Source organism: Marmota monax, unplaced genomic scaffold (assembly GCF_021218885.2).
Source record: "Marmota monax isolate L192 unplaced genomic scaffold, Marmota_monax_Labrador192_F-V1.1 WCK01_AAM20220418_F8-fsc00022, whole genome shotgun sequence".
In the NCBI taxonomy this organism is placed as follows: Eukaryota; Metazoa; Chordata; class Mammalia; order Rodentia; family Sciuridae; genus Marmota; species Marmota monax.
In genome coordinates, this window is record NW_026695215.1 from 18,544,129 (window position 1) to 18,559,943 (window position 15,815).

Consider the following 15,815-nt stretch of genomic DNA (forward strand, 5'->3'; position numbering starts at 1 on the left):
GAGAGAGAAGGAGGGAAGGAAGGAATGGGAGTCTGAAAACAAAATAGAAATATAGAGATATAACACACACACACACACACACAAAAACTTCCTGCTACAAAGGAAGAAATCCTCCAGAAAAATGCAGAATCATCCATAGGGAGGTGAATGCCAGGCTTATAATGGTAACAGACAACATAAAAGAACTTGGAGGATAAAGCATCTCAAAGTACTTCTTGAAAAAGGTAACCAATAATGAGTCCAGTCAATCGAGAATGAATGGAGAAGCAATAAGAGTGGGAATAGTACAGAATGCAATGCCCAGAGAGTGGGACAATGCCCAGTCTTTTGGAAAAGAAATTGGTACAATAAACTTTCACACCCAGCCAGATAAATGTGAAGACAATAAACAGAAATATAAATGCAAGAATTTAGAGAACAAGCACTGTGAGTTATCTTGGGGTGAGGGGGTGGGGTGCAAGGAAGTCCAGCAAATCAATAATGAATCACAAATTTTAAAAAATAAATAATGCAGGAAAGCAAAATCTGTGATATAAGGACAAGTGGGAAGTAGCAAAATCATTTAATTATAGTATAATCCTAAACCATGATAATACAGAATCGTACAGACAGGATATAAATGCTTTATACAATGACTTTTTAAAAATACTACTAAAAACTCCGAGGATGAGGGGAGTGGAAAATGAGGTGAGAGGAAGATTAAAAGTTTTAATTTCCTTATCTTTCATAGCAGAGAGTCAATCAATATGCCTAAAATTAAAATGGATCTTTAAAAAAAAAAAAACCTCTAGCTTTCTTAATTTTTTTATAATCTTTTTTGTAACCTTAGGGAGAACTTTTAGGATCTAATATCTCTGTGGTAAAAATACATTATCTGAAGTTCCATAATTCCTTTGCTTTCTCTTTGGTTTCTTTTTCTTCCATTAAATTCAAGAAAAACTCAATTTAATGCTTTTTTATTTTTCTAAAAATGTATAGTAAGATCCAATTTTTACAAAATTATTCCAGACTTTTCATTACATTTATATACTTAAAGAGCTACCTGGAATGATTTTCACTTGAAATTATTAGACTTCTTCTTGCCAATAGAATTTGAGATAATTTTTTGTTGTCTTTTTTTTGTTATTTCCATACTTTATATTTGGCATGTATTACTTATGTAAAAACAATGAAGTCACTTAGTTTGAAGTACACAGATACCAGATTGCGAAAATCCATCACAAAATCCACCCACCTTTGTATGCATGTCTCTTTGCTGTATGACTTTGCAAGCTATACCATCAAAGAATAGAGTCGATATTCCCATCCCTTGATTCTGAACTGGCCTTATGATTTGATCAATCAATAGAATGCGGCAGCAATCATACATGACTTCTGAACTTGTGTTTTTAAGAAGTCTTGCAACTTCTCTTACCTTCTTGGAATATTCTTCTGAGACTTCCATATGAAGAATCAAAGGCTGACACACTAGAGGGGGAGAGACCATGTGGAGTAGAGATAAATTATTCAAGTCCCATAGACTCGCCAGTGGATGACCAGCACCAAGCACCATACATCTTGGCCCATCTGGCCCCAGTAGAGCTGCCAGATGACTATAAGCATTGAGTGACCTCAGATGGTATTAGGGAAAAATGCCCACGGAACCCAACTCCAATTGCTGTCCCCACCAAATTGTGAGCAAATAAAACAGTGGTTGTGTTAAATGCCTAAGGAGGGAGATGTTTTATTATGTAGAGACAGAAAACTGACACAGTTGTTAGGCTCAGTGTGTTAACAGGTTTTCATCAAGATGAAAGACTGCACACATATATTTGTCTCACTTTCCTCCCTGAGTCCACTGAACTGACATTAAAAAAAACTACAAAAGAAATAAAATCTAAAGAACAAATTCCAATGGCCAAGACAAAGTCACATGTTCATGTGTGAACCAGGCCTTGGCAAGGGAATGAAGCCACAGTGATAGGCTCACACATTGTGATTCACCCCCTCGGTCAGGGACAGAATCACCCATCTGGGCAGAGGGCCTAGCAGATGCTAAATATTGAAAACAGTAGGCTACTATCCTGTCTTTCAGAAAGAAAAATGACGACCTTTTGCTTTTACAAACCAGTGTTAGTGTTATGGAAAATAAATTCCAGAAAACACTTTTTTTTTAAATTTTCAGAAAAAACATTTCTAAGCAATATCATCTGAACACATAGAATCAAACATCAAATCCATATTCATGGAAAAAGGAAGAAGAGAAGAGCTAAGAAAGGAAACAGAGAACAATCATAGAAATAGGAGAAGTCACCAGAAGTATTTATCAAGTGTCTACCATGTGCCAGGCACTTTACATCCACCAAAAACCAAAACAAAGTGATGCAAGGAAGAGAGCGTGGTGAGATTGTCAACTGTGCTGAAAAGACGTCCAAGAGGTGGGGTCTGATACAACGCCAGTGACGACAATGAAGGAAAGAAGTTCTTGATTACCCTGGAAAACACAATTTTAGTAAAGAGGTAGGGATAGATGCAGAGAGCTATATTTACAGATGAGTAATGAAAAAATGAATTCAGAAATCACAAGACCCCTGAATGATAACAATCACAGGGAGCCATTGAGTAAGTGAAGGCTTTAAAACAGCAGACTTGGGAGCTGGGGTTGTGGCTCAGTGGTCGAATGCTTGCCTAGCATGTGTGAGGTGCTGGGTTTGATTCTCAGCACGACATAATAGATAGATAGACAGACAGATAGATAGATAGATAGATAGATAAAGGTATTGGGTCCATCTACCACTAAAAATATTAAAAGGAAAAAAAAAAAAAAGCAGACTTCTTGTTCCCAGACACTTGGGAGGCTGAGGCAGGAGGATTACAAGTTCAAGGCCAGCCTCAGAAATTTAGCAAGGCTCTGAGCACCTTAGCATGGCCCCTTCTCAAAATAAAAAATAAAAAGGTTTGGTAGCGGGGAATGGGGATGGGACTCAATTGTTAAGCATCCATTGGGTCCAATTCCTGGTACAAAATTGAAAAAAAAAATACACACACACACAAAGACTTTGATGTCTGAGGTAAAATGGAGGGAAAACAGAACCATTCTGTCATCTGCAGCAATGCTCTCAGCACAGAAGGAGTGAGCTTATCTTCACATGCAACAAAATAAGAAAATCTAAAGCCTAAGAGGTGACTCTAGAATGTTTTTCAACCATTCTCACACAAACCAATGGAAATTTGGCCAAGTTAACAAGATTGTGGTCACCTATGTGTTGTGCAGTCAGGAACTCCTTACCCCAAGTCCTAGAGTGAGAGACAACATCTACCATGGCCCACAGTGATCTACACCTCTGAGTAAGCATGCCCTTGCCCCTTGAGCTGCTGCCTTCAAAGAGACCAGACAGGCTGCACTGAATTCCTGACCCACAGAAGCTGTGAGAAAATAGACATTGTTCTTTCAGGTTGCTAAGTTTGGGGTGACATGTGATATAGGCATATCACTGCCCTGATATCTAAGGGTGCATCCTGACAAAGGGTCTCACTACACTCCTTGAGGATAGCTCCTGCTATGAGAGATAATCTCCAAAATTCCACTTGTTCCCTCTTAAGAACAAATAATAGAGACACTTTCCCAGAATAGAAGCATATTCAGTTTAGACTCTGCCATCCTGTTTCCAAAAATCTCAGAGCCTTCCTTGACTTTGCCCTTTTATCATCTCAGCACTAACTCCCACCACAGGGAAACTGCCTCTCTTGAGAGTCTCCTCCTTTCCACATTCCCACAGTCCTGCTGCTCTGGAGTACTGATCACCAGAGCTCTCCACAACCTGCAGAACCCCTTATATCTCTAGTACTCTCCACTGACTGTTACCTATTGAAGTATAATAAGCCACCCAGGAACTCAGTGGCTTGAAACACCATTACTTTATTTTGCACACTTCTATGGGTTGGCTGAGTGATTCTTTGCTGGTCTCACCTAGACTAACTCATGCACCTACACTCAGATGGAGGATCTGCTAGAAGGTCCAGTGAGCTAGAACAGTGAAAACAGCTGGGGATTTCTGGGCCTCTCTCTTCACATGGTCTTTCCTTTCCAAGGAAACTATGCCAAACTGGGCTTCTGCACAATGTAGAGGCAGCATTCCAAGAGGGCAAATCCTAATACACCAACACTGATCAAGCTTCTGCTTGTTTTATGGCTGCTCTTGCCCCATTGGCTAAAGCAGGTCACATGGCCAAGCCCAGCATCAACATGGGTGGGAACATACAAGTGCACAGATAAGAGGAGGGCGACTCACTGGGGAAAATTAGGGGAAGTCATCTACCACACCTCCCAACTCAATCTTAAGCACCATTCCTAGATAATCTTCCCCAAACACCTGCTCCATTATTCCAAATCAATGATCACTGGGATTCAATGAGGTACTGAATGAGGCTTAAACAATTTCTTTCATGCTCATCTCATGGTTAAAATGTGGAATAAAAGTTACCTCTTAGGGAGGAAGCAGTCTTATTGGCTACATTCTACTGACAGAGCTACTGATAGATCACACCTGAGAATTATAACCAAGCAGGCAACCAGCGAACAGTCAGGGGAGGGAGGGAGGGTATCTCAAAGCCATCTCTTGTCTGAGTGCACAAACTGTGCCTTTGTGCATTTATCCCTACTCCCAAAGATAGTCTGCAATGTGATAGGCCTACAAATATTTGATGAATGAATGAATGAATGAATAGGTGAGTTTGAGTGAATGGAAGGTAGAAGAGTTGAATGAACAAAGGATTCTTGGCCTAAAGTGGTAGTTCTCAAATTGGAGCATTCATCAGAATTACTTGGAAGACTTGTTGAATCACAGGTTGCTGAGCTTCACCCCTAGGTGGAGAAAGACAGGTTTAGAAGTTGCATTTCACTCATCCAAGTACCAGCCATGCCCAACCCTGCTTAACTTCTGAGATCAGACAAGACAGGGCATATTCAGGGTGGGATGGCCATAGAGAAGTTGCATTTCTAATACCTTCCAGGTGATGTTGATGTTACCATTGGAAATCACAATTTAAGAACCCCTATTCCAGAAGGGAGACAGTTGAGGGAAGACACGCTATCACATAAGTATCTGAAGAACTGCTGTGGTCCAGACAAAGCTGATTTGTTCTACATGGCTCTTTTGACTCCACATAAAAACACATTTTCTAATAACCAGAGGCATGTAACAATGGAATAGGCTGAAATTCTCCACCCTCCTCTGCCTCTTTTCCCACCTTCCTTTCATTTCTCCCCTATCCTTACTCTCCTGTTCCAATAACAAGTTTACAACTCTGGCTGAAAGTGTAGACCTCCTATTTCCACAATCAGAAACTTCTTCCTCCCAGAAACCGAATGTCAGCAATTTTCTGAATACAACCTTATGAGAACAGCAAGAAAGAATCGGTCTCTAAAATGTCCACGTGTCTCATTTTGTGCTCTACTATTATGATGAGTTCTGGCTCAGGTAAGCAAAGTAATCTACATTTGGTCATTTCTGTACGTTTATCCCAAGCTGCTAATTTCCTCTAAAGTATTTTTTTTAAATCAAATCCCGTTATTACGTGACCTCATTTTGTTTCTCTGTGGAATTATATGGACATCCCTAACGATTTTGATTTCCAACGTGGTGCCACTCAGGAAATGCTGATAATGCAGTTTCTTGACACAAGCCAAGTATACACAGGTTACACCAAAGCAAATTCTATTGTAGCTTTTTTTGAGAGGCTGTTTAAAAGTTAAGTTCCCCTTAATGAAACAGCAAGAGGAAGGGCTTTGCTTTGCTTTTCTCAGCACCCCGGCTTTTCCCTCTTTGTGGCTTATGATGTTTTCCTTCTTCCTCGTGTTATCTGTGCTTCCTGCTCATCTCAACTTGGTGACATGTTGCTGAGACAACTAAGTCGCTAACCTTCTTAACTTGGCTTTTGTTATGTGCTTGCGTGTGTTTGGGAGGGATATTTTCATTTCTCTTAGAACACTCTGGGTCTGTCTGGGGAGGGCTATTAGACCTGGAGGTGGAGAACAAGGAGCCTTTTTAAGTGCTTGCTATTCAAATCGCATTTTTTATCCCCTTTAAGTCCATCATTTCTGTGTGGTGCAGTTCTGATGGAAGCTTCCCTCGCCTCCTATGGTCAGGATTAATTTACTCAGTGATGTCAGGCTTGCTCCAACCCAGACTCCTCCAGGGGAAGGGAAGGTCTGGGGACAAGAAGCACACAGAGTTCCCTTCACCCCGGTTCCTTTATTTTCTCTTTCTTCCCCTTACCGGAAGCCGGGAGGCAGCTTAACTGCAAAATAATTATTTGGTGCAGTCGCTACATCTATTTGTGCATGTGATAAAATAAGATGGGGATGGAAACAAGACCCACTCACAACATCGCCCCGCCTTTGCACTGCGGGTCCTAGCAACAGGACCCTTGGTTCACGTATCCGTGCACCCTCTCCGCACATGCCACCTCTGTGTGCCACCTTTGAGGTCCACATGGGTCCTTCCTAGCTTAGCCTCCTCTTGGTCACCACGCCCCTCCTATATGCTTGCTCCTTACAGAGCTCCTCCTTCTGCAGAAGTGAAGCCAGACCCTAGAAAGCCCCTTTGAAGGTAGTGTTCAAAGCTAAAATTTGACTCCATGGACACAAACCTGACTAACGGACATTAAGGATACTGAATAGGAAACCATTTTAGCCCATCTTTGAAATATTCTATTTAACTACTTTTTTTTTTTTTTTACTTTCTAAGCAGATTTTTCCTCTGGTTAGTTGTTTATTTTATAATTGCAGTTCAGAGGTCATCTCCTTAAGTGGTCTCAGATTCTTTCAGCCTTCTGAAGCTTCCATTCCCACATCAGAAGTCAACAGAATGTTCTAGATTTGTGCTAATACCTAAAGGACTTAGGCTTTCATGGTCACCACCGGCTCCAGGTTCTTCCCCCTGTCAATCTCATACATACATCTTTGGTAGTTGCCTCTTATCTAAGCTCTTGATTGATTTAAGGGTGAAACACAGGTCTTGTAAATTCCCTGAGTTGAACACGAACCGAGACTGACGTACACAGGAGATTTACTAGGCTGGGTCTGGGGTCCGTTATGTCACAGCATATAAAACAAGACTTGATACCTGTCCCACCACTGAACCCTAAGCAGCTCCAACCCTCAGCCTCACACAGGGAAGGACTGAAGAAAGACACAGCTTGTCTTTTGAACAATATGATTCTGAAATTCCTAGAAAGAGATCAGCTTTCTGGAAGAGAAAAGGGATTGTGATTTCCAAGGTCCACAGCCTAGAGCTCTTGAGCACTATTTGTGAAATGAATTTGAAAGTGGGATAGAATGCAGTAATGACATAAAAGCCATGGTCCTGCCTGACAAGGAGATGTTTTAAAAATAAAAATAAAGGACTGGGGATGTGGCTCACGTGGTAGCGCGCTTGCCTGGCATGCACGGGGCGCTGGGTTCGATCCTCAGCACCACATAAAAATAAAATAAAGATGTTATGTCCACCAAAAGCTAAAAAATAAATATGGAAAAATTCTCTCTCTCTCTCTCTCTCTCTCTCTCTCTCTCTCTCTCTCTCTCTCTCTCTCTCTCTCTCTCTCTCTAAAAAAATAAAAATAAATAAAAATAAAACCTTTCTGGTCCTGGTAAACAGAGGCTGAAGAAAAAGGGATCCCAAAAAGAAAATTGGACCCGTAATTCATTTTGCAGAAGAGGGCTTGGGGAGAGAGTGCCAGCCTCCAGGAGAGCCTTGCACCCCAAAGGCCTGAGCACGAACAGGGGAGTCAGGTAGCAGGTGGGAACATGTGCCGCAGTCCAGCTGCAGCAAACTAACGGGGGGGGGGGGGGGGGGGGGGGGGGTGACGAGGAACTTGTGTACATTGATACAGCAGGAGTGGGAGCCCTTTATTGTAGGACAGGAGGGGTATATATACATTACACACAGCTTAACTTAATTTACATAAACTAGATACAGCAGTCAACCAATAAGGAATCTCCACACTTAATGGCTCACTGGCGTTACTTCACAAACCACTCCCTCTGGCAAAATGCCAGGCGCCATCCAGACTTGTTTACAGACCCTAACAAATATGTCCTCAGGGGTCTCCCTTTGAGGAAGGAATACAATTCTCAGTGGCTCTACAGCTCAAAATATGCCTGCTACCGTTACACAAATATATATCTGTCCCTTTTTATTGAGATAAATTTCATATAACATAAAATTTACCATTTTAACCATTTTTATCAGCCTTTGATGTCTGTCTGCCTCCCTTCCAAGTTCTTCTATGGTCTTAGAGAAATTGAGATTCTTGGAAACACTGAGAGCAACTTTTACATCTGGTTGCCCAGTTGTCCTCCTGAGAGCTAGTATATTTCTCAGCCACCCCTTCAACATCCAGGATGAGAAAACTTTAGCTTCTCAGTGACAACATCACATCAGAACACACATCTCTGACCTGACTCTGTTAACTCCCCTTTGAAACACTGTATTAGTCAGGTTTGCTGCATCAAGATGCAATAACAAGTAGACACCAAACTCATTGGTTCCCAAAAGCAAAGGTATCTTTCAACATGTGAGAAATTTCTGCTGATGGTAGTGATTTGGAACTTAACTAGAAAATATGTGGAAAATGTCCTACTATCTACCTTGTCACTTTGTTTTCCCATGGAAGCAAGTCTTATTTCATGACTAGATTTTAAGTCCTTTGAAGGTAGCAATTATACCTAATACTTGCATTTCTCTCACTATAGTTGGCATGTGCTTAATTAAATATTTGTTGAGTGAATCAATGAATAAATGAACCTATTGAAAGACTGTGAACAGGTATGTGAGTTAATAGGCATGAGACTTTACATTAGGCTTCCTTGTTAAATAGCAATTAAATGCATTGACATTCATTATAGCCTGGATATATTGAGAATCTAATTGCTCACATGTTGCTTGTGTAATCTCCAGTTTTTCAATGACAACTTGATGTCTTTGTGACATACTTATTGTACCTGGATCAATGGCTGTTTAACTGCTAATTGATCTTTTATTAACATATAATAACTCTTATTAAATCTAAATTAAAGTCTTAATTGAGACATTTTTATCTGCAGTGTTTCAACATACAATCCTCATAACATAATGGATAATCGACAGAAAAGCTAGTAACATATTATCTGTCACCTTTCTCATTGACCTGAGAACAGATTTTCAGCTTGAAGATTTTTCACTTCATTAAGAAACCTGAGAGGCTACTGCACCCAGGAACGCATCAACACCATCAAATTTCTCAGTTTTCACACACAGAACTATTTTCCCAACTTCTGCTTTTTTTTCTGTACCCCTCAGCAGAAGCCACTTGGTCACTAATAGGGAGCAGCGATAAATGCGTACTATTACTTTAAACAAAAATATGGCCAGCACAGCTTCACAAGAGGCCACAGTAAATAGAAAAGGCATTTTTCCCCAGCCTGGGTTTCTGGGAAAGTGCTTCCTTGCTTAAGGGACTCACTCGTCCTCTGGACATTACCTGTATGTGATGGATGTGACATACGTGACGTCTGGAAGCTGTTAGTCACCCCTCTCCCAGCCTCAGGACTATGCTAGTATGTGGGGAAAGACAGAATTAAGAAAATCACAAAGAAATGTGACCAAAACATTGAAAAAAAATCATCCCTGGAGCTAGTCCTGCTTCTGGAGTTTTGGTTCTCTAACTGAATGAATTTTGCATTTTCGTGTGCATATGCTGTGTTGGGTTTTCTCACTATGACAGCTGAAAGCATCTTGGCTGACGCAGCCTTTTCCACATGCCTCTGGGAACTCTGATTCCTTCAGGTCAATACATCTCTCCCCCCTCCACAGCTTGACAATGGTCTTGCCACCATGTGCTGTATTCTCTGGGGGACCTACCTTTGTTAGCACGTGGGTCTGTGTTCAGAACCTACTCTCCCTCAGTACACAGGTTTCATTCTAAGTCCCAACTCTTCCTAATCAACTGAGCCCTGCTATAGGACATTCACATTCCAAGATAAAAGAAAATAGAGAGAATTCATGAAAAAGTGCATATTCAAACTGCTGGGAATTCCAAATCAGTGTGAGGACCTAAGCATATGTACTTTATATATAAACACTGTACTTATATATAAACACTGTACTTTCAGAACATATGGGGGCTGGAGACGTAACTTAGTGGTATAACACTTGCTTAGTGAGCATGAGGTCCTGGGTTGGTCCCCAACACTGTTAAAAAAAAATTGAACACATGGATTTCCAAAAGGTGGTAAAAGGAGAAGGATCAAGAAAAGAAGGGGGGGGGAGGATAAATGAAACATTTGTAACAAGAATAGTAAGCATAAAGTCTTCACTAATAGTCCCTGCTCTAGTCCAGCCAGATGCCATTATGCAGAAACTAACTCCAGAAGTGGGATGGGTTAGCTGGGCGCGGTGGTGCATGCCTGTAATCACAGCAGCCCCGGAGGGTGAGGCAGGAGGATCCAAGTTCAAAGCCAGCCTCAGCAAAATGGAGGCACTAAGCAACTCAGTGAGACCTTATCTCTATATAAAACACAAAAAGGGCTGGGGATGTGGCTCAGTGGTCGAGTGCCCCCGAGTTCAATCCTTGGTAACCCCCCCGCAACAAAAAAAAGAAGGCAGGATGGGTTTTCAAAGTAAAGTGAATCTTGTTTTGCAAATTAAGTTCAATCAGCAGAGTTTTCTATGAGGAAAAAAAAGTTTTAATTGCATGCAAAAAAACAAATAAATAATTATAGAGCTATATTACGTGAAATAGTGATAGGAGCCTCATCTCTGGAATGACCTGAGTTCAAATTCTGACTCCACACTTAGGAGCTGAGCAAACTCAAGCTGCTGACTTAAGCTCCTGAACCCAGGGCCCTCACCTGTAAAGTGGTGATGAGAACAGGTAAGATGGGATTGTACTTAATGTATGCAAAGCATAGGGCACCACACCATGCACCTGGTGGCATTTAACTGATAGTAGCTGTCATTTGATTTTTTTTTTCTTTAGTTCATACGTTTCCATCAATGAAGTAGGAGTCAATGTCATCAATAGGCTCAAGTAAATTGTGAAACAAACTAAACATTTTAGTGTTTAGGCACCATATCCCAGTGACTGCCCCTCTGCCCAGAGCTCAGCAGTGGGTGACCACTCTCAGTGTCGGGAAATCTCTTTTACACTGTTCTCTGTGGCAGTGCACATTTACATGCCATTTTCTTCAACAAGTTTGCTTTGGGCTTCCTCTCATAAAGAAAATGGATTGCTTCTCTTATTATTAAAGTGTCATTTTTCCAATTACTTAAGTGGCCACGTGTACCTTCCTATTTGAAGCATTTAAAAATCCCTGGTCACAGAGCCTATCATTTCCCAACTGCTCTCTTCCACCCACTCCCCAGCTATGAGCCCTCAGCCAATTCACACGCTCCTTGACACATCTTTCTCTGACCTCAGCACCCTAGCTGGGTTGGATGGCAGGATGTCTGGCTCCCAGAATGCACTGCAGCTATCTCTCTCACCATCCTCATCATATTGGGTTGACATCGTCATTTTCATCCCCATCTCCTTTCCCTCCAGTAAGAGCTCCTAAAGAACAGGGACCAGGGATCATGTGCTCTGTAGGCCCAGGACCCTCCACCATGCCTAGCAGGTAATGGTTCTTAACAAATCAATATTGAATTGTTATGGCAAGATTGCAATAAATCACCAAGTCAATCTTGAAACAAGAGGTAGAACCACCTTTATTCACCAGCTGGTGGGCTGGGAAGCAAATTGCAAGTTTGTACTCCTCGACCCCTCCCAGGGGTTAGAGCAAACCTTTTAAAGCATGTCAGTATGTTAGTAACAAGTAGATCTTGATATAATTCAAAACCATAAACAAAAATCATAAGATCTAAAATCATACACAGAAGGGGAAGAGGTTCAAAAACTACCCTAGTTGTACACGTTAAAGAATGGTTACTAACATCTGGACAAACAGTAACATTCTATGCTGTTAGGGAACGGTTAGGACATGTTGCCCAAGAAAAATGGGAACCAAAAAGAGAACAATTTTACATTGTATAAGAATTGCCAGGCTGGGGATGTGGCTCGAGCGGTAGCGCGCTTGCCTGGCATGCCTGCGGCCCAGGTTCGATCCTCAGCACCACATGCAAACAAAGATGTTGTGTCCGCCGATAACTAAAAGATAAATATTAAAATTCTGTCTCTCTTTAAAAAAAAAAGAATTGCCATTTTGTGTTGTCAAACATGCTGTGCTAAGCAACTGTTGATGGGTACAGAGGCAGCATGTTTCCGTGGGGGAAAGCATTTTTACATGACATGGAGTCTCAGGGTAAAATGAAGTCTGTTTGGTCATTGTCCAGATAGCCTGGCCCATAACAGAATGGCTGGATGAGTAGATTGGCTTTTATAAAACCAGGGAATAGAATGGTAGCCTTTGTTTTCTAATCCACTAATTACTACCTTAGGCAAACATGACTCTCATATAGAGTATTTTAATAATTTTATTATTTGTTATGGAAGTATATTTTTATACAAGAACATGTACAGATGTTAAGTTTACAGTTCCATACAGAAAAGAATAAGAGGTCCATAAATAGGCCCATATATGTTGTCAATTGATTATTGACAAAGTGCCAAAGCAATTCAACAGGAAAAAAAATAGTTTCAATAGACAATATCAGAATAATTGAATATATGGTGGAAAATAACCTCAACCCTTACTTTATACCATACCTAAAAACTTAGAAATGGATTATAACTCTGAAAGTTGATATTTAAACTATAAAGCTTTTTAGAAGAAAAATCTTTCCATCTTGGTCAAGATGCAAAAGGCTTCCATCAATAAATTGTATCTCATTAAAATTTTTTGATTTATTCATCAAAAGACACTATTAAGAAAATCAAAAATGAAAATGAGTTTTAAAACTTCAAAAGCATGCGGTTTTTTCTACAGGTACTACTATTATGTTTCCACTCTCATTCTCAGATCTAACAACCCTTCATTCTAACTCCCTCTGTGAGATGGAAACCCAGGCCCCATGTCCTTCAAGACCCACTTGGCTAAGGACAGCCATTTTTCTCCTCCCTTTCCTTTGGAGATTAGAAGATAAAGGCACAGTGGAAGATAAACCTGCCATTCTCTCTGACTCCTTAACACCCATGTTTCTCTCTCTTCCAGTCAAGTAAAAGGTAACATTTGGAAATCACATATTGCACTATTGTCTGATCTAATTCATTAGATTTTCTTATCACCTTTGAAGATTCATATGTATGGATCAAAATCATTTGAACTATGCTCCATAAATGTCTAGGTCCTAAAGAAATATGCATATTTCCTTTCAAGTACTTTGCTAAAATAATTCTGAGCATGGAAGAGTTGTTTTTACAGTGAGAGTTTTTACACACACAGCTTTAAGCTTTAACATAAGTGAAATTGGGTTCGAGACGGGGAAAGGAAGCAGTCCATCTCGGTTCTCCACACCAGTCAGACCACAGAGGAGGCCAGCAGCCACCATGTTGGAAAGCTGACGTCACCATCCCTGTTTTCGACTGACGGCAGCTCATTCAGCCATAGAACAGGTAATTTCAGGCTGCCAGTCGCCTGTGGCTTGCAGACAGATTGCTCGGGCTCAGTGCCTGGGTGCTTCTTAGTGCCTGCTCTTATCGGAGCGAGCACCGAGCGCGGGGCGGCCGAGTTCCAGCTCCTGGAACCGCCCTGGTCCAGGGCTGGGGAGCCTGCGGAGGCTGCTTCTTGGAGTCTGCTCTTATCAGAGCATACACCAAGCACGGGGCGGCCGAGTTCCGGCTCCCGGAACTGCCCTGGCCCAGGGCTAGGAGCCCGCGGAAACTGCTTCTCGGTCCGGGTCCTGCTGAGGGCCAGTCAGGACTCACCCGTTGCTTTGGTTGCCCGGCAAGGGGAACGAAATGCTGGCATTCGCATAGGATACCAACATGGCAGAGATCTGATGTCATCAGAAAGCGGCGGAGGAGAGAACTTCATCAATACCAGCGGCGACAGAAACAGTTGGTCTCCTGGTAGGGGGTGGTGAGGCACAGAAACCCGAGTCTCTCTCGATTTGTCGTCGAGCCAGAGGGGAGGAGCCGGGCCGCTGCCAGCGCCCTGAGCAGGCCCAGCGACTCGCCAGCGTGGTGACCGCGTGACCCCAATTGGAGAGGAGGTGGAGCGGAGCCACCACCCGCGCCCGCAAGGTGGGCAGACCCGCAACCCAGGGGTACACGGGCGTGGTAGGAAGGGCAGGGCAGAGCCGCCGCCCGCACTTGCAAGGTAAGCAGACCTGTGACAGACTGGCGGGTCAGGCCCAGTGGCCTGCCAGTGTGGTACACACGTCACCCCAACTGGAGTAGGGGCAGAGCAGATCCTTCGCCCACGCCCGGATCAGGCCCTGCCGGTGTGGTGGTCACGTGACCCCAATTGGAGTGGGGGCAGAGCAAAACCGCCACCCGTGCCCGCAGGGTGAGCAGACCTGTGACCAACCTGCAGATCAGGCACAGCAGTCCGCAGGCGTGGTAGGAGGGGCAGGGAAGAGCCGCCACCCGCGCCTGCAAGGTAGGCAGACCTGCGACAGACCAGCAGATCAGGCCCAGGAGCCTGCCGGCGTGGTAGCAGAGTCGCCGCCCGTGACAGGAACAGGCCCAGCGACCTGCCGGCGGGGTAGTCACGACACCCCAATTGGAGTAGGGGCAGAGCAGAGCCACCACCCGTGCCCGAAAGGTGGGCACATCTGCGACCGACCAGCGGGACAGGCCCAGTGGCCTGCCGGTACGACAGACACGTCACCCCATTTGGAGTAGGGGCAGAGTAGAGCCGCCGCCCGCGCCTGCAGGGTAGGCAAACCTGCAACCGACCGGCGGATCAGGCCCGGTGGCCTGCCGGCGTGGTACACTCGTCACCCCAATTGGAGTAGGGGCAGAACAGAGCCGCCGCCAGCGCCCAGAACAGGCCCAGTGACCTGCCGGCGGGGTAGTCACGACACCCCAATTGGAATAAGGAGAGAGCAGAGCCGCCACCCGCGCCTGCAGGAAAGAAACGCAAGCAGTATGAAAAGACAAGGAAAGAAAGGACCACAAGCAATGCAGGTCAATGCAACTTTAGAAGAGGTAACAGCTGCAGCAGATGGAATGCCAGATAAAGAATTCAGGATATACATGCTTCAGATGATTATCAAGGAAGACATTAAACAGCAAAATCAGACAATGAAAGATCACTTCGACAATGAATTACACAAACAAATCCAGGAAGCAAAGGATCAACTTTACAGGGAGATAGAGGTTATAAAAAACAAACAAACAGAAATCCTAGAAATGCAGGAAGCAATAAACCAACTTAAAAACTCAATGGAGAATACTACCAGCAGAGTAGAACACTTAGAAGATAGAACATCAGACAATGAAGACAAAGTATTTCAACTGGAAAAGAACATAGACAGCTCAGCAAGACTGTTAAGAAACCATGAGCAGAACATCCAAGAAATATGGGATAACATTAAGAGACCAAACTTAAGAGTCATTGGGATACAGGAAGGTACAGAGCTCCAAACCAAAGGAATGAGCAGTCTATTCAATGAAATAATACGAGAAAACTTCCCAGACTTGAAGAATGAGACAGAATCCCAAATCCTAGAAGCCTACAGGACACCGAATGTGCAAAATCATAAGAGATCCACACCTAGACACATTATAATGAAGATGCCCAACATACAGAATAAGGAGAGAATTTTAAAAGCTACAAGAGAAAGGAAGCAGATTACATTTAGGGGTAAGCCAATCAGGATAACAGCTGATCTTTCAACACAGACTCTGAAAGC

At 42.9% G+C, this 15,815-nt stretch overlaps 1 protein-coding gene across 1 annotated transcript in view; it reads left to right on the forward strand.

The window, feature by feature from the left end:
- Positions 1-254: 254 nt before the first annotated feature.
- Positions 255-15,815, forward strand: part of LOC124084482 (heat shock factor-binding protein 1-like) — a 98,425-nt gene continuing 82,864 nt past the window's right edge. Inside the window, exon 1 of the mRNA XM_046431785.2 lies at positions 255-426. Within this exon, the coding sequence (XP_046287741.1) occupies positions 255-426 (172 nt within the window). The remainder of the gene's footprint in view (positions 427-15,815) is intronic.